This window comes from Schistocerca piceifrons, chromosome 2 (genome assembly GCF_021461385.2).
Source record: "Schistocerca piceifrons isolate TAMUIC-IGC-003096 chromosome 2, iqSchPice1.1, whole genome shotgun sequence".
Classification (NCBI taxonomy): Eukaryota; Metazoa; Arthropoda; class Insecta; order Orthoptera; family Acrididae; genus Schistocerca; species Schistocerca piceifrons.
Window position 1 is genome coordinate 575,930,216 of NC_060139.1, and position 27,938 is coordinate 575,958,153.

Below are 27,938 nucleotides of genomic sequence, written 5' to 3' on the forward strand. Positions count from 1 at the left end.
TCGAACATTTTCGTTACAAAACAGAGAGGTCAATTCGTGCACAACTCCCTGCGCCGGCAATACTTTTGCATCTGTGGACGGCTGTAGAGGCAGCAAGGCACAATATTTCTGCAGCAGCTTCCAACGACTTGTCGAGTCCACGCCACGTCGAGCTTCTGTACTATGCCGGGCAAAAGAAGGTCAGATACAGTATTAGGAGGTATCCAACGTCTTTTGTCACCTCAGTGTAAGTGACATTACAATAAATAACAATTAATATTTAACCAATAACATCATAAATTTGCGTTACTACACCAATAGGTTAAAACAAAAAGACTACCATGACGACAACAGAATTAAAATATCACTTTATGGCCCGTCACAAGGAGCCCCTCAAACTTGTTTTGAGGACGGATGCTGCGGAGTGTTCCATGTGAATAACATCACACATTTTGCATTAACATCAGAGATGAGGGCGCCTGCTGCCTTCCCTGCCTGACCGGCCGGCAGTGCAGCGAGCTGCTCCCTGTTACAGCGAGGGCAGGAACTCTACGGCGCGTCCCGAGGTGGCGCCGCTTGGCGGTTGCGCATGGCGGGGTGCGAAGGCCAACTTCTCGACGGAGCTGATCCCCCACTACGCCACCTGCACGCCGGACGTCCGCCACTGTCCGGACGGCTTCTGCGACCCGCTGGAGAATATCTCTGCCCTCTGTCCTCAGGACTGCGTCCGTGAGTACAGCCGACACGCGCTTTGCCTCGAAGGCGTTCCAGGGCTAGTCGTAAAGTGTTGACCATCACTTCTGAAAAAGTATCAAGCTGCGAGCAAGAATTTGGTGATGCTTCATTGGCTAGTACACGTACCGCGTGGCTATAATCAAAGTGCAGTTACTCACAGAGAGCCAGCGTGCGCTGTAATTATCGTACGGCAGCGAAACTTGGTAGATTTTGATTTATACTGGAAAAAATTAGTTCATATTTTGGCCACCAGGCGTAATTCTGGCGCTGTGAATCCAAAGAAGACGTACAGAAATGTTTCCACATGTAAGGGATTAGGAGTAGAATGCAGGCACAAAAGATCAAACAAGAGAGAAAGGCGTAATATTGATTTTATTATTAACTGCCATTTACACAATTTGCTCACTACGAGCACCGGAAATGTTGACGAGATGCTGTACAACGCCAGATTTGCACTGGTGGCCAAAACTGGAGCTAATTTTTTTCCAGCCTAAATCGGTGTTGCATTAACGTATTAGCATACTACCAAATTCCGCTACAATATGGTAATTACAGCCCATACTGGACCTTTTTGAGTAGCTGCACTTTAATTATAATCACTTGTTGTTTTATTTTGCGTTCTTATTTTCCACTATTCTGAGCCGTATGTCAAAACAGTTGTAACCTTCACTTTATCAAATTTTATTTTTGTTTCCTTCCGCACTTGTTTGCCTAGCATTCATTGTGCTGTAGCACGAATCATTTGATATTTATCAAACTTATTGTGCATGTCATTTTCAGGTGGTAGCTTACCTCACAACCTAAGAAGTTAAAACCGAAAACTTTTTCTAAAGCGTTACAATTTAACATTATTTACCTCAAGAGCCACAATTTTTTGTTAGTAGTTCTGTGAGAAATATTGAAACAGTAACCATGCGTACCTGGCCTAGGCAAAGAAATGCTCTTTGTTGATCATCCTCCATCTATTGTAAAATTATTTGGTCGTCAACTTACATCTTGATGTTTATCCAGTTATCTGATCCTATTTTTATTGCCTGGTTGGCTTCGATTATCTTTGGCTACGTCAATACTGAAGTGCAGACGATAAGCTACTTCTACTAATTGTTACGGCTGCAGTCTTCCTTCTTCTCGTGTTTCTCAAGATTTTTGTTTGTTTATATAGACTTTCAACAATTCGTATTAAGTGCCTGGGGTACACTTGTCTTGCTAAAATACTGCATAAAATATGTCGGCTGACTCGTCTAAAACTCTCGCGTTTTCATTTTCAACGCCCTCCTCTTTTGTATTGTTTCTTCTGTTGTTGTTGTAGTTTCCAGTCGGAACTAGGGCTGTTGATAAAATATCGATATTTTCTGCAAAAAGTACAGATATATTTCGGCGACATTATTTTTCCCGATATATCGATATCGAAATGGCAATACTGAGGCCCGATATTTTTATTTCATATTATATTTTTTTCGCAATTTTCGGTAAATATTTTAAATTGTTCTTTTGAAATTGTAGTGTAACATAATTTTACTTTCGCTGTGTGAAGGTGTCTTAGCCGCGCGAGGTAGCCCCGCGGTCTTGGACGCGTTGCCACGGTTCGCGCGGATCCCGCCGTCGGAGGTTCGAGCCCTCCCTCGGGCATGGGGTGTATGTTGTCCTTAGCGTGAGTTAGTTTAAGTTAGGTTAAGTAGTGTGCAAGCCTAGTGACCGATGACCTCAGCAGTTTGGATCTGAGCACTATAGGACTTAACAAAAAAATGGTTCAAATGGCTCTGAGCACTATGGGACTTAACATCTGTGGTCATCAGTCCCCTAGAACTTAGAACTACTTAAACCTAACTAACGTAAGGACATCACACACATCCATGCCCGAGGCAGGATTCGAACCTGCGACCGTAGCAGTTGCGCGGTTCCGGACTGAGCGCCCAGAACCGCGAGACCACCGCGGCCGGCAGGACTTAACATCCGAAGCCATCAGTCCCCTAGAACTTAGAACTACTTAAGCCTAACTAACCTAAGGACATCACACACATCCATGTCCGAGGCAGGATTCGAACCTGTGACCGTAGCGGTCGCGCGGTTCCAGACTGAAGCACCTAGAACCGCTCGGCCACAACAACCGGCCTCAGCAGTTTGTTACCATAGGAACATACCACAAACAAAAAAAGGTGTCTTACTACTTTTTGAGCTTTCATCAAGTACAGTCTTTCTCTCTGTCTATGTGAAGCATGTGTAGGTGGCACTGGGGGGTGGGGGTGGGGGGGGGGGGCGGGGAGTGGCGGTGTGAATGGAACAACAAGATATCCAATGTAAAGAAACAGCACATCAGTTAAGTTTAAAAAAATTTAACATAATTAGTGTGCTATTTCTTCAAAACTGAATTCGTGAAAAAAAGATGCTGAAAATTATGAACAAAACTCTAAACGACAAGATTGTTATTTGCAGTGGGCGTTGACATAATGGGCGCTCGGTGCTGCTAACGGAAACGGCTACGTTTTACTTCAGCACGCAATTTTGACACTGCAGCTGATAGGTCGCTGGCGTTTGCAGACATGAAAAACCAGGGAAGTCGACATGAAGTGTTCCGGACAAATCCGATATGTGACGAAACCGAACGACAGACCCACCGGACACCTTTTATTGTGTCACTTAAATGCAGTTACCATTTTTAGCAAAGTGGTTATCGCCAAGCGTGAACGTGCATCGTTTTCCCTTCAATTCTTGCTCTAAGGGGGATAAGCACACTGCTAGCTTGTTGTTGTATCGCATATCTAATAATAAATCGATACTTAAACACACAGCTCTAAATCCAGCAGTATATTTAGAGTGTGCAGCCGATGTTTTTATATGCCTGTAGGACGATATTTTACTCCGTCGACATTCCTCCGACTCTCCGTGCGCCAGTAACGATATTTTTTAAATATCTATATATCGGATTACTGATATTTTTAGAACTATCAACATTCCTAGTCGCGACCTATGTTCGATGCAGTTTCGCAAGGTACTTTATCCTGTTGAAGCCTCTTCATTTTGCCTGACTGACATAGTGTGCATCCATTTGAACACGTTTACACTACTCACCCTCTTGGTCTCCCTCTACAATTCTTACCTCCTACACTTCCTTCTATTATCAAACTGATGATTCATTAATGCCTCAGAATATGTCTGTCAACTGATCCCTTCTTTTAGCCAAATTGAACCATAATTTCTTTTTTCCCCAATTTGATTCAGTACCTGCTCATTAGTTACTCGATTCACCAATCTAATCTTCAACGCTCGTTTGTAGCACCAAAAAAAAAGAAAAAAAAATGTTCAAATATGTGTGAAACCTTATGAGACTTAACTGCTAAGGTCATCAGTTCCTAAGCTTACACACAACTTAACCTAAATTATCCTAAGGACAAACACACACAGCCATGCCCGAGGGAGGACTTGAACCTCCACCGGGACCAGCCGCACAGGCCACGATTGCAGCGCCCTAGACCGCTCGGCTAATTCCGCGCGGCACCACAATTCAAACGCTTCTATTCTCTTATTGTGCAAACAATTTACCGTCTACAATTCACTTTCCTAAAAGCTTCAGTGTAAACAAAGAACTTCAGAAAATACTACTCACAGATAAATTTGTATTGGATATTAATAAAAAACCTCTGTTTCAGAAACGCTTTTTCTCGTCTAGCAAGCTTTAATTTTACATCCTCTCTAATTCGGCTATCGCCAGTTGTCTGGCTGCAGACATAGCAAAACTCATCTAGTGCTTCCAGTGTTCCATTTTTCTAATCTAATTCCTTCAGCATCACCTGAACTGTCACTACAAGACTTTTCCTTCCCAAATCCACTTTGCTGCTCTAATAGCAGTGCGTCAACTACGTTTTTAAGACGATCGTAGGTTATTTGTGTGTATACTTAATAAAAGTGTTTAAGAAAGCTTATTCCTTAGTAGTTTTGCTTTTATTGCTATATGCTTTGCTGTAAGGCGGTATTACTTCAGCTGTTGCCCAGGAGTATATCATTGCCTTCGTTTTCTAGCGAGTATTAATTGCATTCAGTAAGTGTATTTCCTGTAGTGATCCTTCATATTTTGGTAACTGTGTGTTCATTCCTTCTTGTCCCGTGACTCGCCACGGTTATCTCGTCTCCTTGGTAAATTTAGAAAACGTCAGCCAAAGCGTGGGAAAGGTTAAAGATCAGGAATTTGGAATGCGTTGAAAATGGCGCACTGTGCATTCTACACGAAGAGCGCTCAATATTCAGGAATATGACAGGAACGATCATTGAAAGCAAAAAGTTCCTATAAATATTGGGCTCTAAAATGAATATCTTCAGAGCTATGAGAACTTGTTCATCTTCGCTCCTGTGAAACACAGATGTTATACTGCACAAGCACTCATATCTCTTATGCTACGCAATTTAGAGCACATGTGTAATAGGCTTTTTTGCTTCCAAAGATCGTTCCTCTATATCGTCTAACATTGACCGTTTCCCGTGGGACAGTCTCTACAGTGTGTTCGAGATTACTTTAGTAGTGACGTGGAGGCGAGGACCATATGTCACATCCTGGCCGCAACATGAACATAATCTAACATTTCATTCCTCTCGTACAAACTCGGAAGCTACTTGATGTACAGAGATCTAACTGACGTCAAGTGTGTTCTCGAAGAGCTGTACTGCATTTCTTTTCAGTTCTATTTGCGGTAACAAAATTTTAAGATAATATATGGGAAGTTTAAGAAAATGCGTACCCTGGCGTCGATTTTACAGAATTTTGGACTTGGGGGGAAATCTTTTCGCAAACGACATCTTAATAATACATCATCATATTATCATCCGCTCCAAACTAGAATTCTATTGAAGATCACTAGCACGATATAATTTGAGTTAAATATTTGAGGAATAATGCTGCTTTCGTGCGTGAAAACCTCAGCGGACGCTCGCCGTTTTATGATCAAACTTTGTACTTATTTGTAACATAACGAAAAATCGAGGGAAAAAGAAACCTTGTCGTCGATTTGGAAGGCAGATTGGAAAATATATTACCTCAGTATTACAATATTTATAATTCAAACTGTGAGTGGGATTTCTTTGTGTAATTAATACTGAGTTACCGAGATGAATTTCATTCGGGATCAGTCGCTAATCACAGCCTTGTTATTAATAGTCAAAACTTGTGAAAACATAAGTTTGCTAAGCACGAACATCAAAAGCTCACACCAAATATTCCGTTGAATCTTCCTAAACATCTTTCCTAAGATAACAATGGAAAAACTCTACTGACGCCATCACGGTTGTCACACTGTCACTGTCCTTTTCTAATGACGTGATCATTTCTTATGACGCTTTTTGTTAAATAATTTAATTGTGTGAAGCTTTTCCTATGATGCGCTGCATATGGCTGACGGCTTTCTCGTACTTTCCTGGGTTGACTTTACCAACAGCGGAGTTGCTGTATGGTTTGATTGCAGACAGCATATCTTTTATTATTATTGGTGGCAACGTAAAATTTAAGTCCTTATTAATATTACTGTGGCGTACGTGTGATGCTAACCAATCGTCTCCCATTTTCCTTTTACCATGGTAGGCCTCTGATCAACAATAACAATAGTTGGAAGCATTAGCATGAACAATTGTTGGCGGTGTGGGCACGTAATGGCCAAATCCTTTCTCTCGACTCGCCTCATACGGCAATGTCTGGCTAAGAGAGCGACATCGAACTTCGCCAGTGAATAGCATTTGACGAAGTGCCTTCTGATATTGTTCGCTGTCATACAACAACAATAATAATGAACAAAATATTCATACAATGAAGGCTTTCACGACAGGATGTTTCAGCTGCTGAGAATTTTTCCGGGTTGTATGGCCGTGGTCCATGGAACTCTTCAATCCCTGACTGCCCTGTCGGCAAGACTCAGCATAACCAGGAGCACCTCCGAAGATGTCCAACGTTGCTTTGGACGAAACGTACGAGATTGAAGAGATCCATGGACCACGGCCATACAACCCGGAAAAATACTCAGCAGCTAAAATACTCAAAATTAATAAAATGTTCCGACCTACAATGCCGCTGTCGATTGGATTTCGCATTTTAACCCAACGTTTCGTCCCCATCTGTGGATGACATTTTCAAGAAAGGTAGCTTCGTTGAGTGTCCGATACACACACTGACTCGCTACTGACTGCAGCGAAATTCCGTTTACACGTGCTTCCACACAGTGCTGCGACATCACATATTTTGAATACCAGAGGGCAAATGGCCGTTGTCGACTGCCGTCATCCTCTGTTGCTATCGCCCTGGGGTGGAAGACTGGTACACATCCACCATGGGAATTCTGCAGCTAATAAGAGGTTCATGACAACTATGCGCAGGCAAAGTGATATGCACAATCTTAAGTCTTAGGCAAGGTTTGGTTCTAGTGGACATCTCGGAGACTAAAACAGTCCTCTTTTCAGAGGACTACAAGACGATACAGGCTACACTAAAAGCCCACATTCCGTGTCAGGCAAGAGAAAGAGACGAACTACTGCTTACAGCACGATAACGTCAGTCGCACAACATTTTTTTGATTATGTAACACACTGGCAAATTTTGCGGACAGTCATGCGACATCCAACACACAGTCCTGATATAGTAATCTTCTGACTTCCATCTCTTCGGGCTTGTGAATGATGGACTGCGTGGTCAACATTTTACAGACTCAGATTCTGTTGTCAAAGCTGCAGCATAGCGGCTAGCTTGAGCTGGTTTAGGTTCTTACGTGAGTGGCATTGGGGAAAGTACATAACGATTGATGGTACGAACATTTTGATTCTTTACGACATAGCTTCCTAATGAGGCAATATTTATAAATACAGATTTATAACAGTCTAGAATGAGAGCTAGGGCACATTTGATCAGACATTGCTCTTGATCGCGTATCGTGAGGCATGTTATACAACGGCTGCTGCCTGGCACTGAAGGTGAGAGAGGTCGTTATGTTCAGACTCGGTGGAGAACACGGATAAAATATCATAGAATAGGTAGAAAATCGATCTTCACAGGAAAATTAACAGAGGAAAAATTCTTCTTGTAAAATGTAAACTTTTATGGCCGGAAATGTCAAAATGAATAAAATGTTCCTGGGTCTTATTCCATGGTCGAATGTGTTTCACACTAATACCCAACGTTTCATCCCCATCTGCTGTGGACTTTTTGAAGGGGGGTCGTAGCTTCTTTGAGTGCCGGATTCACACTCTGGCTCGATACTGACTACAATAGAATTGATAAGACTCAAGTATCGGCAGCCACAAGCGGATACCATGAAACGCTATACAAAAACGCCATAGAGATCGTTAAACACCCATGAATTTTAATAGGAAAGAGGAGGGCGTGAAATTGAATGACATCTGGATCCCGCTGCTGAAGAAGATGTGTTCCTGTCTTCCATCGTAGGGTGACAGCAACAGCGGACGACGGCAACCGACAGCGGCCAGTTGCGCTCGGGTATTCAAAGCATGTGACGACACGCCACTGCGCGGGAGCGCACAGTCAGTAGCGAGCCAGGGTGTGAATCGAACACTCAAATAAGCTACGATCCCCCATGAAAATGTCCTCCTCAAATGGAGACGAAACGTTGTGTTTAAGTGTGAAATTCATTCGACCACGGCATAACAGCCTGGAACATCTCATTAACTGTGATACTTCCGGCGGTGTAAGCTTACATTTTACAAACAAAACATTAACATAAAAACTGTAAGACAGTGGTTCCCAACAGGAGGTCCGCGGACCCCCAGGGGTCCGCGAGCTATGCCAGAGGGGTCCGCAAGATGCTATTAGAATAAAAAATATATTAAATATATTTCGTATGACAACAGAATTTTTGTTTTGGCCGCTTCCTGCATGAGCAGAGCTTTAGCGAACGCTAACTTCTGCGTCTAGCGCCTTCCTAGAGCCAACTGACACTAGCACACACTAGCGCAAAACTAGAATTACATAGAGCAAATAGTTCTGCTGTATGCCGTTAGACTGAGCGCGCTGCCTCTTTGCAGCTGACAACTGACAGTCACTTTACACATCGGTGATAAAATTACAGACTTCTGGGCATCAGCACGCAAGGACTACGAGAAACTTGGAGATAAGGCAATGAAAAAGATCCTTCCATTTGCAACCACATATCGGTGTGAGCAAGCATTTTCTTCCATGTGTTTCATGAAAAACAAATATAGGAATCGGCTCGACATGCGGTCGGGTTTCAGAGTGAAAGTTTCAAGTTTGGAACCTAATATTTCAGAAATACTTACTTACTTACTCACTGGTCATACCGGACTCGCGAGTCCATTACCGCAGCAACGTATTTTCGCCATCGGTCCCTGTCTTGGGCTATTTCCTTCCATTCCCCTTCAATACCTAGGCTCCGTAAATCACCCTTCACATTGTCCTCCCATCTACGCCTCGGTCTCCCCACAGGACGTTTTCCCTCTAAGTGCCCTACCAGTACTCTGCGCGCTGCCCTGCCCTCATCCATTCGAGCCACGTGACCCGCCCATCGCAGCCTATGTGATTTAATAATACTGATTATGTCAGGGCTTGAATAGAGTTCGTGAACCTCTTCGTTATGCAGTTTTCGCCACTCTCCGCTAATGTCATCCCTTTTTATTCCGAAAATTTTCCTCAAAATTTTGTTTTCAAATACTCGAAACGGCTTTTCATTGTGCACAGTGAGAGACCAAGTCTCGCACCCATACAGTATAACTGGTAGAATAATAGTTTTGTATATTCTAATTTTTAATATTTCAGAAACAATGGACTCAAAGGTCAGATTGAGCTCATCTCATTAAGAACTGAAAATTAAAACTAATTGTATACTGATCGAGTACTCTATTGTAACTGTATTTTTTTCAAATAACTAATACCTTGTATGAAATTAGTGTTTTCTTATTTTTCACACATGCCTACTCAATGCAATCTCAAGTGTAGTACACTTGAAAGACCAATACACTCAAGTTTTAATTTTTCGTGTCATTTTCAGTTCATACTCAATTTTTATTTTTTTAAGGAGTTTGTTATACCAAACACCCAGATTTGAAGACAAAGATTTTGAGCAATAATCAAAAATTTAACAATAACAATGCTGGCTATATTGAAAAAGTTTGAAGCTCAATATTTTTTCAATAATGAATATTTCAATGTACCAAAAATAGAAAACGTATAAAAAGACTCTGAATTAGGCTTTTTTAGGTACTTGATACTGTGATATGACAAGGTACCAATCATGCTCGATGAGGGGGTCCTCGAGAAAATTTTGTTGGGAACCCCTGCTGTAAGAAATAGCAAAAACAAAGATCTCACTGCGCAGTGAACTATACGACAGAACAGCGTAGTGCAAATGAGAAGTGGGTGACAATTTGGCAACTGCTGGAGTTTGCTGTGGTTACAGGAGCCGTAGGATTGACTGAATGCCTGCCATGCATTCCTCGTAAACCTTACGCCACGTCTTCCTTTCACCACCGTCAGTGCTAAAGTAATTTTGGACAGGGTACGGTTGTACACACCGTGAAAGTGAGCGCCGGCTGTGCCGTGTGCAGGGCGGTCGTTCGCCAGCGGCATCGGCGGCCAGGGCCGCGGCCTCTACAGCTGCGCCGGCGTGGGCGTGTGCTGGGGCGCGCGCCCCGAGTCCTGCAAGTGCAAGACGGACGCCGGCAGGCCGCAGCAGGCCGGCACCGCGGGGGCGGCCGCCGGCTCCCGCCCCACCGCCGCGCCCACCGACTCCCCCACCACCACCGCGCCGTCCTCAGGTGAGCAGCTGGCCGTGCCAACTCACAGCTTGTCCTGTCTTTAAACTACGAGGGGTGTTCAGTAAGTAATGCTTTCACTGCCGTTTTGAAGGTTACGTATAGTGCTGCCATCTATCGGAACTTTGTGAAACTATAGTGGCTGAAGCGGGAATATTCCACTATGTACCACAACAAATTCCACATTTCTTGAACCGAAACTGCCGAGAAAACAACGTGCTTACCTATTGAAGGCCCCTCGTATTTTACATCCAAATAATAAGTTTCCAGACATGGGTCCCTTATCAAAATCATCTACTGAATATCCTCTACAAGCGCTAGAAATCCATATCGTAATAGATATTGTGAAACACCATGTATCCAAATGAAGTGCAAGAGTGTACGTGTGTAGGTTCCCTCCCCCCCCCCCCCTTTCCATCCTGATTTTTTCCCGCCTACACTATCTCTGCCTCCCTTCTCTTCCCCCCCCCCCCGAATCCTTTTGCATTCACCTCCAATGCCTTTCCCCACTCCCTCTCGCTTCTGCCCAGCCCCCCCCCCCCCCCCCCGCCCTCTTATGAGTCCTCGTCCTCGTCCTCCGTCGGCTCCTTCTCCCCCTCCCCTCATTTCGTTTTTCCTCTCCTTTCCCCATTTCTTCCCCATCACCTGTCCAGGTTCCAGTGTTCAAGTGAGTGTTCAGTGTTGTGCGTCTTTTCCAAAGTGTTGCGAACAAAAATCGTGCTGTCGCTGGGTGTGAATTTTATATCTCTTCCGAACAGAAACCAGACTGTCGCCGTGTTTTTTAATTGCCTGTCTATTATTTTACCTGTCTGCTTCCTGTGTATTTTATTAGCATCGCCAACCCTTTCTTTTATGTTTTAAGTTCCACAATTTTCCGCCATTTTACCATTTAAGTCACCGATTTTATCATCTCCTTTTATTATTTATTAGCTTCATTTAAAAAAAAAAATATTCTGTAGGCTGAAGAGCGGCGTACTAAGCTGCTGCCAGCCTGCCCCTTCGGGATGAATCGAATCTTAATAAAGGAAAAAAAAGTGTTTAGGTTCGATATTTCCTCCAAAACCATCGTACTGAGTTCAGCCAAACTTGCTACACACATTACTTACTATCCGGACGGAAATAAAGTGGAAGCAAGAACCAGTAACAGTCTGTTGGGTTGGGGGAGTTATAACGTGGAGAGAGAAGGGGAGGAATAGACGGACAGACCAAGAGAGGGAAGGAAGATATGGGCACAGGTATCGGGTAGGAGGAGATGGACATAAAGAGGGGAGGGGGAAGAAACAGAAAAGGGGGGTAACGAGATGGACGGAGAGAGAAGTGGGAAGAGAAGATGGACACAGGAAAAACAGAGGAGGAGATGGACAGACTGAGGGGGCACAGCTGATGGGCAGAGTAGGTAAGTAGGATGGTTCAAATGGCTCTGAGCACTATGGGACTCAACTGCTGTGGTCATAAGTCCCCTAGAACTTAGAACTACTTAAAGCTAACTAACCTAAGGACATCACACACATCCATGCCCGAGGCAGGATTCGAACCTGCGACCGTAGCGGTCGTGCGGTTCCAGACTGTAGCGCCTTTAACCGCTCGGCCACTCCGGCCGGCGGTAAGTAGGAGATGTACCAATAGAACACATATCTGGGCACCGCCGGGTACTTAGCTAGTGTATGATATATACAAAGCCAGTTCAGTCACTTGGTGATGTGACCACTTTGGGTCGGCATGCGGTATAGGATTCCAGTAGGTTCTTCCATTTCTGCCGATCTTGAGCTTCCCATTGCCAGTTGAATCTTGTAGTCTTTCCTAAGCTTCTGCGCCAACTGTCCACACCGTGGTAATATTCAAACAGGGAAGTGGTTTTCTGTGTTGTGATTACCTCCTAACATTGTGACCGACAAGCAATCACACTCATTTGGGATACAATTACATAAAAATTATCAACAGGCAATATAAATAGTCTTTCACTGAAAACTCTTAGTGAAAAGTAAAAAAATAAATAAAATCTTGCAAACTCACGTGATTAAATGGTGTGGCAGTTTCAGATTTTTGCTCGAAAAATTGCTTTTGAAGACGTACACCACCACTGACAGGTACTCCTAAATCCATAAGTTCTGGCAAAAACGTAATGAGAATCGAACTCCAAGGCAACAAAATTGCCAGTGAAGTGAGAAAAGTATGAAGCTTCTGGAAATAACGGTTTTCTTATTTTATGGAGGAAACATCGATATTATTTCTGAAACATTGGGAATGAATTTCAGACGACATAATAACGTGGCCTATTACCGATACCACTAATGCATTTTTGCATTTACTGTAAAAATATCGTCTGTCATTACAAGAGTGTTTAGAGTTTCATTTTCGTTTTTTCATTAGTGTCTTAGTTTACTATTACTGATCTATCTGTTGAGACAGTTCATTCGTGTTTTCCATACATAATGAAAATTCATATAGCATTTAGATTCTTCTTTTTTAAAACATCGCAGCTTATAGTACATATCATAGTACTGTCAAGCTTACCCTGAAGTATTTTTCGGTACGGATATGTTTACTGTATGGTACTCATGATGTGCCCTTCTATGGTATCATCACATCCCTAATCCCTCATAAGCCACGCCCATTTCTTGGAGGCTGGCCAATCAGAAAGCGCCCAAGACAACACACATATATTTAGATCTTCCAATTTCAGCCTAGTATTTTAGTGTTCAGTCACATTTTTTTCGGTTCCACCTTAAGCCACAACAATTGGCCAAAGAGAGAACATCTATGCAAAAACACCCACCTGATGCTCTCCTCCAATCAAAGCCCAGTATTTTAGCAGCGATTAAAATAAAACAACCATCCAGAGAGCTTCCTACTTCAAGGATGATACCGTTCTCGTTAACAATTTCGCAACATCTGCACCATCTGTTACAACTGGAGGCGAGCAGAGCAGCGGATTAGTTTTTCACAGGCAAACACGCACAGCTTTGTCAATCTGGATTTGTCTGACTTCGAAAAACATGTAACACGCGCACACAACACGTAACACACACACACACACACACACACACACACATAGAGGTCCCAATCACAGCCATTAAAACGAGCCACCATCATGGTAACGTTCAAAAGAATCCTAACGATCTAAATTGCATAAATTGGCGCCAAGTTCCAAAGTGTCTGAGCGACCTGTATTATTTATTAGAAATATATAATGATACTGACAACTCTTATGCAGATTACACTGTTTCCACTTCTAAAATGTATGGGTCTCAAAATCTGTAAACTCACACATTATCTTTGCCATTGCTATTTCGTTGGGTAAAATACGTAATTATATTGGCAGTCCTGGTGTAGCCTGTATTATTTCGGCCTCTGTAAAATGTCTGTGTTATTTATCAAAAATATGTGAGCTTCATCAGCAACACACAATGTTTACGTCAATATTGTTTCCACGTTAAAATACAGAAATATATTGGCAATACCTTTGTAGCTTGCAGTTTCTCGACATCTAAAACGTCTGTGTCATTTATTATAAAATACTAAGGCATACAATACACACACACACACACACACACACACACACACACACACAAGCAAGCTCGCACACACACACACACACACACACACACTATGTAAGCTTCATCAGTAACACAATATTTACTTCAATGTTATTTTCATTCCTAAAAAAAACAACATAAAGATATTGACAGTACTAGTGAAACTTAAACCATTACATCTTAAATGTCTTCCAAAATACACATGACACATGTTAAGCTGTTCTGCGCAATGAGTAGATTTCGATATTTGTGCCACACTGGCACAGGCACAGTGAAGCCCCCAATTGAAACGTTCCCATATCGGAACTGTCTGTATTATTGTTTTATAAAAGTACAAAACACCTGTCGCTAAACATAAGATAGTAAGCAAGCAATGCAGTAATAGTTGACACCATCTCTTAGGCATAAATGAAGTCGTATTACTGGTGATACAATAACAGCTTTTATCACCTAAACAAGCACCATTTTAGGGGGAAAATGATAATTCATCAGGAAAAATATAATTAACGTTATTTATTTCCTAATACAGCTTTTTATTACTTTCCATCCATGCGCTATCTGTGGTTATGTTTCGTTAGTGTACAAAAACGAACTTTCGAGGAGGGCTGCGACATTTACTGATCGGAATTATGCTGCCACGGCTATCGAAAATAAATTTATCGGCCATATCTCCACAACCAGCTACTAAATGTCCGCCTCCATAGCTGATTGGTCATTCTGCCTTCGGTGCTGCTACAGTGCGGACACGTGACTTGTCCCGTAGTGAGGCGCAGCTAGCCGGTGTTGGTGTTTACTGCGGCCGTAACCGCGTGCCGTCGTTCAAAATAATACATCATGGAGTACAACGACCGCAGAGGGACTCTGCGATTCACATTTTGTCCCGACTTCACCCGTAACACGGCGCTCGATGTCGAATGATTCCTGCGCGACGAAGCGAAGATATTGCCGAGCGACATTACAGTAATCCATCTATCCATAGTCAGCAGTACAGTCTATGTGAAAATAGTTGATGACGCGGCATGTGGCAAAATTATACGAAAGGTCCACCGCGGACTATGCTTCTGTCACTCTGACGGCATCGTAGGACCTGTCACCGTTGACTATACTGGTGTCGGTGTCAGAAAGGAAGTCTTCGGACGTTGTGATCGAGGCCCTCCGACCCTACTGTACGAGGACGCACAGTACGACGACTTTGTATTATCTATGCAAATGTAGACGAAATTATCACCGTTTGACTTCAGTGTGCAATAACCACAGTGATTGTGGATTAGCTGACGAAGTTTTATCTCTATCTGAAGACGTTATAAACATACAGAAGGATCGAGATGGCGGACACTACGACAACTCACTGCCACGCCAGGTGGTAACAAATTAGGTCGAAATAATGCTTGTGAAATGCTTGTTTGACTGTGCCGTACATAAATGGCGCAATACGCTGGCTCAAAAGAAACCTACTGATTATTTAAGCGTAGAAAACTCATTTTTTTTCAATATATGGTCAAAATATCTGTTCAAATAGTGTGTAATTTGTGTCCACGTTTGTCTTCATGCAGTTTAACTCGTGTTATTCTAATTTCTTTTCTTGAATTTCCAGATTAACCGAATTTTCGATAATCTGGGTGACAAAGTATCCCACCTTGTCCAGATAAACATGTATCCACTGTACCTACATCTTCAAATTTTGTAGTCCTGTCGTCCACAGTTGCGTTTAATATTATGCTATGCTGATAATTTTTTACTTTTGGACCGTCTAATTACGACTGAATGAAACACAATTTTCGTGCCATACGAGTTTCGCCCTTATTCCTCAGTGGCAGATTCTGTGGATTTTGTTCTATGTATTGTGTTTTGGTCATAATTAGATGGCCTACAAGCAAAAATTATCAACATCCGTAATCCGCTGTGTTTGCTGAATTGACCTTGGATACTATGTTTACCACATCACTGTCAGTGTCCGTGTCGAGAAGGATACACCAATTCGCGTCAGATCACTGAAGTTAAGCACTGTCAGGCTACGCTGCTTCTGTTGACAATTTTGCCTTTGCCTTTACGGCTGAGAGGAGAGCAGGAATGGTGGCGCAAACTCCATGATCACCAATCTTTGCGCCATTGTCCTGGATTAAGTTCCAAACCTCTCTGCAGTGTTCTCATGAGGTGATGGAATGCGACACTGTTGATGGTGGTCTATCCGCCAGGTGGGGACGTTAGTCTCCGGTCACAGTGGCTCCGATGTCGGTTGATTCCGCCAACTACTAGCATCGGCCGCAGACGGCCGATCTTTTTAAATCAGTACGCTAGTATGTGTGCGGTCACACTATAACAGATCCTATCTCCCGAACACACAGAATTCGGATGACAATCGGTGGAATTCAAATCAGTTTGGTTTCATCGGTCAAATCGACCGACTTTCTCGCACACGAAATATAGAGCGTGAGAAACTGAGAAGTTTAGTCCAAGAAAAGAGAGAGTTTGTGGCATCCTGAGGATCAAAATGTCGTAATCGGGATATAGTTCGGAATCTATTGACTGAAATCGCAGCTTTATTCGAAACCTCAAATATGCAAAATCTTTATTGTAAATTTTACGCATAGATTATGACCTCAACAATTAGTTTGTTCTAGTGAAGAGGGTGGCGAATCTTATATGCTTATCTTTTTCGTGGGAGGTTGTCATTAGTTGTCTGCAAATTATTATTACTGCTTACTGGCATTTTACGCCAGTAGGGACTGATAGTGTCAATATGAAGTGGTTTGCAAATGTGGTGTACGGTATGTATTTCCACTTTTAGGTGCATTAGGTTTCAGAGTACCTTATGCTACACTTTGTTTGTCTTTCACTTGTGTGGTAATTGACAGCCACTGAAGTTTAATTTCACTTTCTGCACAACTTTAAATAAATACAGCGAAACAGAGTGTTTACAACTTGCATTTCAAGGTCACCACGAACTATCTCGAATATGTAACAGAACGTTTCTCCCGTCATCTTATATATTTGTAAAACGTGTCTGACTATTCCGCTAACTGAGGACAGAGTGTAGAGTACTCGCAACAGTCTCTACGAGACAGGAAAGCTTTTTTAGGTGTGGGATTACAGCTTGGAAAAATAATTTCTTCCGGCAACAAGGATGGCGTATTTTCTGCTTAAAGTTACTGTAGTGGGTCCTTTTGGGTTGTGGTAGGTGGACATCAGCTGTTAAAAATTATTATTACTGCCTACTGGCGTTGTTTTTGTGGCAATAGGAAGAAGTTCTGTTACGTTAAGTGGTTTGCAAATGTGGTGTACGTATGTGTTTCGACTTTTCAGTGCTCCAGTGTTAAGAGTACCTTACACTAAACTTTGTCGTTCACCCGTATAAGGAATGACAGTCATTGAAGGTTAATTGACGAATACCTGCACAATGTTAAATAAATTCAGCAAAAAAGATATCGAGTAAGCCCCTAGTTGTAGCGGTGTGATTCTAAGTCTATTAAAAAATCCAGTTCTCACATTAAACATGCAATTCTGGTTCAAGTGAAACCAGAGCTGACACTTTGATGTTTGACATCTATCCATTGCATCTCTCTAATAATTAGGCCTATACCACGTTCTGAAAAGTACAGTTTCAAAACTTTTATGTGATATGTTACATGTTACTTACGATGCTCTAAATATTAATTTAAATTCTAATATTTTCACTCTTGTACCTGTTCTACGAAATTTTCAATCTCTTGTAAACCGAATTTTGAAGCTGTGCAAGTGCACGCAAAGACGCTGTAATATTGATTTTCTTTATTAAAAGCAACACTCAACCTGAAATAATACTGCCACCAGGAATATTGTTACGTCCTTTCTCAAATCCACTGGGTAAGTATTTAGAGAGCAGTGAAGTGTACTAGAACGTGATTATCTGAATATCCAGCCGGTAGTGCATTAATTTTCACCATTTTTAGCATAAAGTTAGCTGCTGTGAAACCACAAATTTACCTTTCATTAATTAGATAATACTTATGTACAAATTTTATCCTTGCATCATATAACAGAAACATGTACTTTTACCACGTAAATTAACTATTATGTGATCATAACCTCATTGGTAAAAACTTTACAGACCGAAGTCGCACATTCTGCCACTGTAGCATAAAAAAACCACACTCTGAACAACGTGTTTTGGAGAGATCACTAGTGCAGTGTATCACTGAAACTACATATTGTCGTAATACACGAACATAAAGAAAAAAAAACATCAATTACCGCCTGTTAGTTTCTAAGGTGGTGGTCACTTCTGAAGCTAATCGCTGGTGAGAGAAAGAAAGTGGCTTCACAAAGTTTAAGCATTTTTCACTTTCGTGGCGTGGTGTTTTTCCCTTCATCTCTTATATTCGTAAAAGTTGACGTAATTTCAGTAACTGAGGACTGTTTACAGGACTCGCCACGTTCGTTCCGGTACAGATGCAGCTCATTTACACGCATCTTATAATAGCGAAAGCCACACTGCAGCACTCGTCTCCAAGCACAGAGGAGTCGTGGAATCCATCCCGTCCTTGGAGGTTAAAATATAACCTACTTCATACATAAAATAGATTCTAACCTAACCCATGCAACTCGATCCCGTCAAAAACTAACGAATGAGATCGGACGCACAGTGACCAAGCTGTCGGCCGCTGTTACCAGGTAACGTTCGGCAACGGCCACTGTGAACGCAGCATTAAACTTGCTACCTCATCGCTGCTGTTCTTATTATCTTATTATCTCTTATTATCTTTCAGCAAATTATTGACACCGCATTACACGCAAACGCCCATTACAATCACCTATACTTCACAGTTAATACATGACGCTCATACTTCACGAACGAAAGGTGCCTAAGGACAAAAAAGACTTTTCCAATACAGGTGGCTGAACCTGCCCTCTCGGGACTCCCAGCCAATCATGGCAAACGATTTTATATTAGTATCGCATCATTTTGCCCAGCTCCTTTTATCCCTCTGAACATGTTACATTGGGATGCTGTTTCTGCTCGCACCCGGATGGCCCGCACGCTATGACGGGGGCGTTGTGTGGTTGCAGAGTCCCCGGTGGCGCTGGTGTCTGCGTCCGGCAGCCGCGCCAGCTGCGGCGCCGTCTGCGTGATGGCCGTCGTGGCGGGCAGCGCCCTGCTGCTGTCCGCTGCCGTCGCCACCCTCTACTGGAGGTACAGGTCAGTGCACCACAGAGTCCACTTCAGTTGCTATCGCAATCGGTACACACTAACATCGGAAGCAGACTGTACCTGCCTGCCATCGTGCACTGTGGGTTTCCACGTTAATCTCTGAAGATAGCTATTGGTGCTGGTGTACACTGCAGCTCTCCGACCTTTCTGACCAGGCAGTGACGCACCAAACGTGATTCTTTGTTCCGAACGAGGAGTGTCCTCCCACTTAAATTTGAAAAGGGGATTCTTATTCAAGAGAATGAGGTTTGTTGATTCTGTCCATAAATGACGCGGACAAGACAGTTGGGTTGGGTTGGGTTGGGGGAGGAGACCAAACTGCGAGGTCATCGGTCTCATCGGATTAGGGAAGGAAGTCAGCCGTGCCCTTTTCAAAGGAACCATCCCGGCATTTGCCTGAAGAGATTTAGGAAAATCACGGAAAACCTAAATCAGGATGGCCGGAAGCGAGATTGAACCGTCGTCCTTCCGAATGCGAGTCCAGTGTGCTAACCACTGCGCCACCTCGCTCGGTCAAGACAGTTGATCTTTTCTGAGACAGATATGAGGGGTGCCTGCTCTAAATGCACTCGCCAAGTCGCCTTAGAGAGAATCTTCTGATTTTTAAAGTGTGTCAGTATGAAAGTTTGTCAGCTGAGTTACTCAACTTTGAAGTCAGCTCTCTCGAATGAGTATAGTGAGAGACAGAGCACAAGCAAATGGTTCAAATGGCTCTGAGCACTATGGGACTTAACAGCTGAGGTCATCAGTCCCCTAGAACTTAGGACTACTTAAACCTAACTAACCTAAGGAAATCACACACATTCATGGCCGAGGCAGGATTCTAACCTGCGACCGTAGCAGTCGCGCGGTTCCGGACTGAAGCGCCTAGAACCGCTCGGCCACCACGGTCGGCTAGAGCACAAGCGCATTGCGCTTTTGCAAATATTGAATCGAGTGAGTGACGATTTTGTATATATGCAGGTAGCATTTTCTACATGACTGGCCTGTTACTGAGGCAACCAGATGTAAAATGTGTAGTTAGACCACCATACACTTTCCGATCAAAAGCATCTGGACACCTATTAGTGAACATTAATATGGGACATGTCCACCATTCACCTTTATGACAGCTTGAACTTCCATGAGAGGTGAACGATCCGGTTGTAATTGCCGCTGGAGGCTGGGCTGCGGAGTGGCTGCTTGACGTGCCTATTCGGGGGCTGCAAGGTCTTCGGATCGAGGCCACTCTGGAGTGTGTTTTTGTACGTGATGCAGCCCCTGTAACCAGTTGTACCGCTGGGCGCCGCAGTTACAGCACTTGGTGGCAGTTTTCTTTGACTGTGGGAATACCCGACTGTCGTGGCCGCCGCTACATTTCACGCACTTCGGTGACTTGGCGGAGTGCCTGCATTGAGCGAGGTGGCATAGTGGTTAGCACACTGGACTCGCACTCTGCAAGACGACGGTTCAAACCCGCGTCCGGCCATCCTGATTTACGTTTTCTGTGATTTCCCTCAAGCGCTTCAGGCAGATTCCGGGATGGTTCCTTTGAAAAGGCACGGTCAACTTCCTTCCCTAATCCGATGGGACCAATGACCTCGCTGCTTGGCCGCCTCTCCCGATCAACCAACCAACCAACGGTGTGCCGGGCTACGTGGTAGGTTCCCTGGCACCCGAAGCACTACGATGGTCCTATGCGTGCTGTAACTCCTCCACGCCGACAGTGAATGCTCAGAGTCACGTCACGTCGAAGATTTTCCTGTTGGTCTCCAGTGTTAGGGAATTTGCTTCTGTAACGCTTTCATAGTCCACAATTGATGTGGCGAAGCCCATGTCTTCAAGTGCTTCCTTCGCCTCGACATGAGCCATTGCTTTAGAACGTCCCTTATAACTTCTTTAATGATCTTCGGTTTCGTGGCGGGAAGTGAGGATGCCATTCATTTCCGCCATGATTATCAGTGTTACATAATCGACGGTAACAGTACAGAGTAGCTTCAACCTTTCACCGCCAGCTTGTTTGGCAGTGAAAGGTTGTTGAAGATTCTGTTTTAGCCAATCATACAAGGTGTTGCAGTTTTCCGCATATTGGAGAACTATAGACTTATCTCCTGGTGGTGCTCCTGTGTTTGTTGTCGTGAATACTGCCGCTGCTGCTGTAGGACTGCTACGTTGCGAACATCTTGCAATGTGACGAGGGTATTTTTTGTCTCTATCGACGGTGTTTGCACACTTCTTCTCGGTTTTGCCTGCTTCATCCGTGGCAGTTTTGTAAATCCTCCGTCGCTTGCTGCAGCAGTTTGAAGTGCCTTGCTGATGGTTAATGCGTCACTCCATTTGTATCTGGAGGTCGTGACTGAGACCTCTAATTCCATGGATTCTTCGACTGAATCTGTGCTGCATCCGTTCTCAGAATCCGAGTTCGGGCGCCAGTCATCATTTCTGATGTTCCTTCTGACTTTTCCAAGTCCGTCTCCGGCGTAGCGGCCGATGAGGTCACTGGTGGGGCGATCACTCGACTCCGGTGTGGTCGAGACAGCTGCCTCAGCTGTGCACGTAAACAACACGTTCGTCTCTGTGTCACTGTATGTTCAATTATCTGAGCTCTGCTGGCAACACGATTTTTTTACTTACTGTTATTTCAGTTCCCTACAACGGGGACGAGCTGACAGCAGATAAAAACCGCTCTTCAACCAAAGGTTGCATAAACTGTGTTTAAAGATCGTTGAAGTATATAAAAGGTAACAACAACTGACGATTTTGGAAAAAATACTTAGGTGGACGATACTGACGATTTTTACATGAAAACGAGTGACAATAAACTAGTATTTTGTAAAATACACACAGATGGAAAATATTGATGGTTTTTAAAACTCGTTTGATTATTTTATATTTCAGTTAAAATATAATCACTGATGATCGTGAATGATGACATAGTATAATGGTGAACCTGGGCGACACATGAAAAAATTTTGATGATGGAGGTGCAAAGGTGAGTATGACTATGGGGCCCTGCAGGTAGCGACTAGAAGAAAGCAAGGTGAATGAAGGGAACGGAGAAAATGAGAGGATGGTGTGAGGTAAAGCGTCGTGTTTAAAGCTGGAAAGAGCGGAATATCTCGGGCCTGATTTCATCGTTGATAAGAGGGTGTTGGTTAAAATTCCGAAGGGAGAGAATGGAAAAGGCATGGAGGTCCATGGAAGGTGGATGTAGTGGCGCAGCAGGATACCTGGATTGGTTTTAGTGGGCGGGAAATTGGGTGCTGGAACTGGGTTTTGTGATCAGTGTATCGGGTCCGAACGTGCTCGAGGAAGAGAAGAAAGTGTGGGAAGGTGGATGAGTTGGAACAGGATGCGAGTTGGGGAAGATAGGCGGATGCTGAAGGCGAGGCGGAGTGCATCTCTCTCCAGGATTTCAAGGGAGTTTTAGAATTTTGGCCGGGCAGAGATCGAGGCTACATTGGCGTAGGTTATGATGGGGCGGATGAGGGACTTATAGGGGAGGGTAATGGTACAGGGATGTAGATCGCAGTGCGGCCTGCAGGTAGTTTTAGCCGTTTTATTCGGATTCGTGGTTTGTGTTGTATGATAAGGAGATGTGCGTTCCAAGTTATTATTCTGTCGATAGCTAGTACTAATACTTTACTGTCGTAGAGGGATGGGTTGGTTGTGGTTGGAGAGGTGGAAATGTGGACTATATAAACGCCGAGTGGTTCGACCAAAGATGGTGGCTTGGGTTATTTGTAGATTTACTTTGAAGTTTCCATATATTACACCACTCGACCAGAAGATTCATGTGGCGTAGGAGGGAGGCATGGTAGAGTTAAAGGATGTTATGAGTGACTAGATAGGAGATGTCGTCAGCATATTGCAGAAGGTATGTTAGGGATGGCGATTCGGGAATGTCTGCAGTGTACAGCATGGAAAGGAGGAGGGGGTGGGAGGGTTGAAAGGACAGAGCCCTGAGGCACACCTGCAGCGGGGTAAAAGATGGGAGAGCAGGCATGCTTGATTATGACGTAAGTAGGATGCTGTTGAAGGAAGGATGTTACAAGGCGTATATAATTAACTGGGATCACAGCGCAATATTCCCAACCTCCTTCGCCTCCTTTCGTACTGGTGGAACAGCCTCTCGAGAATTTGGTGATCTATTCCGCATTTCATAGCAGTGCCTGGAATTTTTGATTGGATGGTGTACAGGATTAGAGCCCCTTTAGGGAATGTAAGGAATGTTCTCTGTTTGTGTAAAGCATATGTCCACCGTATCCCTTGCAGTTGTCGCATGTTATATACCAGTCAGGCCATCAGGCCCTTGGAAGACAGGCGTGTAGAGCAGAAGCGACACACACGCTTACAAAACCGTGCAATTCATCGATTGCAGAAAATTAGCTCGGTACGTGTCATTTGATGGAATGTAACAATAAAGTGATCCTGGCGTGCACTACCAGTTACTAGGATAATGTTATTGAGAAATTTTTTACTTAAATTCTGCTAGGAATCCTACTCGCCCTGGTCAAACAGCAGAGGGGCAGAATTAGCGGTACTTGGTTATATATTGTTAATTATTTCACTATCGATAACGTCTGACGTTGGTCATCTTTTGTTGCGTGGTTGTGTTAGTTGTTTATTGTGTACATTGGTCTTTTTGCGTACGCCGCCTTTTGATTCATGATTGCAGTTGCCGTGCCCACTGAGATTTTTAAGCTGCCATGCGCAGCGATCTCTTTTCGTTTTGTGCCTCGAAAATTAAGTTATGTTCACCTGTCGAAATATCGGGGTTTGGCGAGGACATTGCAGCGTTGCTACATTCCTGTGAGTTATTTGAGGAACTTTCAACTTTGGCTACGAGATGACCGCAGCGACGAGACGGTCTGTGTTGCAGGAGGTGCGGCCGGCTGCAGCGCGAGCGCAAGCTGGCGGCGGCTGGCGGAACCACGGCCTCCGACTACGTGCAGAGCGCAGCGCAGCACGACGCACGCCTCCTGGCGCACGAGGCCCGACCGCCGGTGAGTGAGACATACTTTCCTGTCGCTACCACATCTTCTGCACAATATCCGTGTTCGGGACAATGGCACTAACTGGAGTAACGGCTTCCGTACATTCTGCCTCGGTTCAAAGAGATCACAGCCCTAGAGATATTTTGTGTAAATGCTTTCTGAGATATCGCCGTCGTTTAGTTGCACTACAGCAACACCAAAGTCGTGGCACAACTTCTATTGACTCTGGTACACCTTACGCGCTTCAGTGTTACGCCATTTTCAAAGGTTCTATAATAAAGTGGCTGTACAAGGTGATTCAGCTGCCACTACTGATAGGCTTTATGCAACCCGCAACGCATCCAAAAATCGTGTTCAGACTGGTAGTGAGTGAGGGAATATGCCACACAGCGTCTAACGGCTCACACAGCAAAACTGAATCAGTCCAACATAACGCAGAGCAAAAAAAGGTTGTTTTGGGGGGAAATTCGTGAAGTCGCTAATTTTTGTACAATAGTAGGAAGAAGTGCTATGAACAACATACTGAAAATCCTGACCAATGGATTGTGAGTGTTGAGGTCAGGCCCGGGTCTAGGAAGGATGGGCGGGGAGGGGGGGGGGGGGGGGGGGGTGAGCAAACCGGGGTATCTGCCCTCGGCGACGATTTCAAGGGGCACCAAATTCATATTCGTGAAGAGAAAAAATCTTGTTTCACAAAGCCCTTAGGATCCAGCGCACATTGGTCTATTGATTATTCATATGGTTTTGAAATGCATCCCCGTTGGTCTTTAAAGATTTTTGAACATATTATAAGTTGATTTCTGAACGAATCATTAGTCGATTTTTGAATTCGTGCATTGTGTGCGTGATGCCTCTGCCGAGAATACCCGACACATCTAGAAATAAAAAGCTTTTCCGAAGACAAAAGTGTATGGGGCTGTACGAGCTGACCCAAATCAACCAGAACGAATCAATGTCGGTTGCTGCTTATGTGGTTAACTGGGTGCGGGAATGAACAGCCTTGTCACAATTATTAGCGAAACCCATAGATTCAGACTACCAGATTCAAAATAAACGACTAACAGGAATAACAGGTAAGAAAGATTACGTATTATCTTCTCGGTGTATTCAAGAAAGTGAAATTTTGACTGAAAATTTTTGCCAAATCGCTGCACTACTAAGGGCCAGTTGTACAGTTCCCGGTTAGCAGCCACTTAAGTTCTATTCTCTAACTAGCGTGGAAAACGCATTGTACGAACACGTAATAAGGCCTAACCGGAGTCATAGACACTGGATAACTGAACCTGTGATACTCGCATTAGTGAAGTTTACTGGAAAATGAGTTTTGACAATGTCAAGAATAGTTACAGAATTAGCGATGACATTGTTTGCCAGAACGAGGAACGAAAGGAAACCCCAAATTATATGGGAGAATATGACGATACCAAATTTATATAAAAATTTCGTACTATTGCTTTTCGATCTAATGGTTGAGAAATGTGAAACTATTTTCTAACACAAAACTTTCTGCTTGTAGTAGGCCTAATAGGCATTTGCTATTGGTACTTAATAAATTATATTCTGTCGTGTTGTTTATGTAAATGTGGTACATAAAAATGTCCTTTTGGACCAAAACAGTCTCGTTTATTTGGTATATATTACAAGTGTGCAATATTAGAAAGGCGTACTTATCTAGCAGACGGTGACAAAATAAATGTAATCAAATGGAGAACCACACCAGTCTCGGGTACTATTCATATAAAAGCTTTTTCAGTATTAGACAACGACATTTTGATTTTTCATTTAGCAAAACTTCTGGCAGGCTTTGGTGAGGTAATGCATTCTTTCGCACAAGGAAAGCACGCAGTACAAAGCTGTAGCAAGAATAGCAAGGAAAAAAATGCTGGGACCTAAGGATTGAAGGAATGTGTACTGTCTAGTTTGTCTCTTGTGTTTACTGGTTTACTGTTTCCTACATTTTATTTTACGTCACACAAAAGAGAAAATTATTAGCTAACAGGCAATAAAGAGTGCAAATTTGCTGAAGAGTTCTTATTCTCCCGGTTATAAATAATCCCACCCAATATTAACTGTGAGTTTTTTTTTGAAGAGGGGAGGTAGAGGGTAGGATGACATACCGGCCCCGGCCGACCAGCAGCAGCAGAGGCACCACAGGGCATTTTAACTTCCACTGTCCTGAATATAGGTTTGATGGCGTCAATTATAAAATATACTCGTTTGAATTCTACAGAGCGAAGTACAGTGACAAGCGACAGAAGAATGCTATGTGAAGAGGCGTGGCATTGGACATTGGCACACTTTTAAGACCAGATAACATGTCTTACATTTAGTCTAATACGTATGTTATATATATCAAACTGTTCGGAAAGAAGTGAGCTAGAAAATGAACACATTTTGGAAAAATCGATTTTTTTAAAATTTTGACGTCATGTCTCAAACGCTCGAGGGGGGGAGAGGGTGGAGGGAGGGATGGGCGCCACTGTCACGGTTTTGCCCCGGTTCGGAAATATCATAGATCAGGTGCTAGTTGAGGTGGGCGTTTAAATGTCACTTTTTTATGTTTTTCTTGTATAACTCGAAAACCGCGATTTATAGCGAAAATGTTTCCCACTTCGAAACTGTCCCACAAAAAAGGGTCCTATTCATTTTTCTGTAGGGCTAATAATTTTTTCGTGTTGCTGGGGATGGAAAAACTGCAGATTATTGAAAATCTTGTTTTAATACATAAAATTAATATTTACCTTTAAATGAAATGAGTAAAAACAAATATTAAATGTGTGTATCTCTTGGAAGTGCAGTAGAGCCCTATTAAGGGATAAATTGTGTTCCAGGTGCTTAACAGGATGGAGGGGAGGGGATGTGTGTGGTAGAAGCGCGGGGGAAGGTTGGTTGCCAGATTGTGTTCATGCAGTTCCCTCTTCAATGACCTGCAGACTGGAGAGGAGCAGGTTTGTCTACACCACTACGTCCCAAGAAGCAACTACAGAGCGTTTCATAAAGCTACACCGAGCTTCCATAGCGTGTCTTACGACTCACTGGCGACGCAATGTTTATTTCCCATAAAATGCGTTGACACTACACGGAATTCACTTATGAGTTACTAATAACACTAAGGCAAGAAATACATGTGTACTGGATGCACGCAACTCCCTGTACATTACTCTACACTGCTAGAGAAGAAACTGATTCTCGTTCATCCTGTACAGCAGCTGTAGTGTTCTTCTGAGATTCACCACTCCCCCCCCCCCCCCCCCACCGTCATGAACACTGCTCGCTTTTCAGTTTACAGACAGACTATACTTCATTAATATTTCGTGCCCAATTCTCTTGTGTGAGTACACAAAATAACTGCACTGATCACATGTTTATATTACAGATGTATTTTCCATTGTTTTAAATGACTACTTATTTAGAGTTTTTAAGTGGGCTCAACAGCTGGAGCTGTCTGCAACACTGAAGAGCCTGTCCGAAGTGTAACATGCTGTCAGTATGCATTCGACAATGTCGATTTCAATGTCTGCACTATCAGTATCTAGAATATTTTTCGTAACAGGAGGAGTATCAAATGCATCACCACTGCCTCAGCTCTCCCAACATCTGAAGAGGCCCATAGGTTTAAACTGTCTCACTCTGAAACAGAAGTAGATCATTAGATGTTACAGAACTTCTGATATTTCATCATAAGTCAAGCAACGCATTACAGTAGATTACCGCTCCACACTTGAACATGATCAGTCCGATTCCATCAGTCATATTCACACCCATCTTTGA

At 43.4% G+C, this 27,938-nt stretch overlaps 1 protein-coding gene across 1 annotated transcript in view; it reads left to right on the top strand.

Moving 5' to 3' along the window:
* Positions 1-27,938, top strand: part of LOC124775603 (proto-oncogene tyrosine-protein kinase receptor Ret-like) — a 110,209-nt gene that overhangs the window by 21,437 nt on the left and 60,834 nt on the right. Inside the window, exons 3-6 of the mRNA XM_047250434.1 lie at positions 515-708; positions 10,261-10,392; positions 19,050-19,179; positions 24,053-24,176. Coding sequence (XP_047106390.1) covers positions 515-708; positions 10,261-10,392; positions 19,050-19,179; positions 24,053-24,176 — 580 coding nt within the window. The remainder of the gene's footprint in view (positions 1-514; positions 709-10,260; positions 10,393-19,049; positions 19,180-24,052; positions 24,177-27,938) is intronic.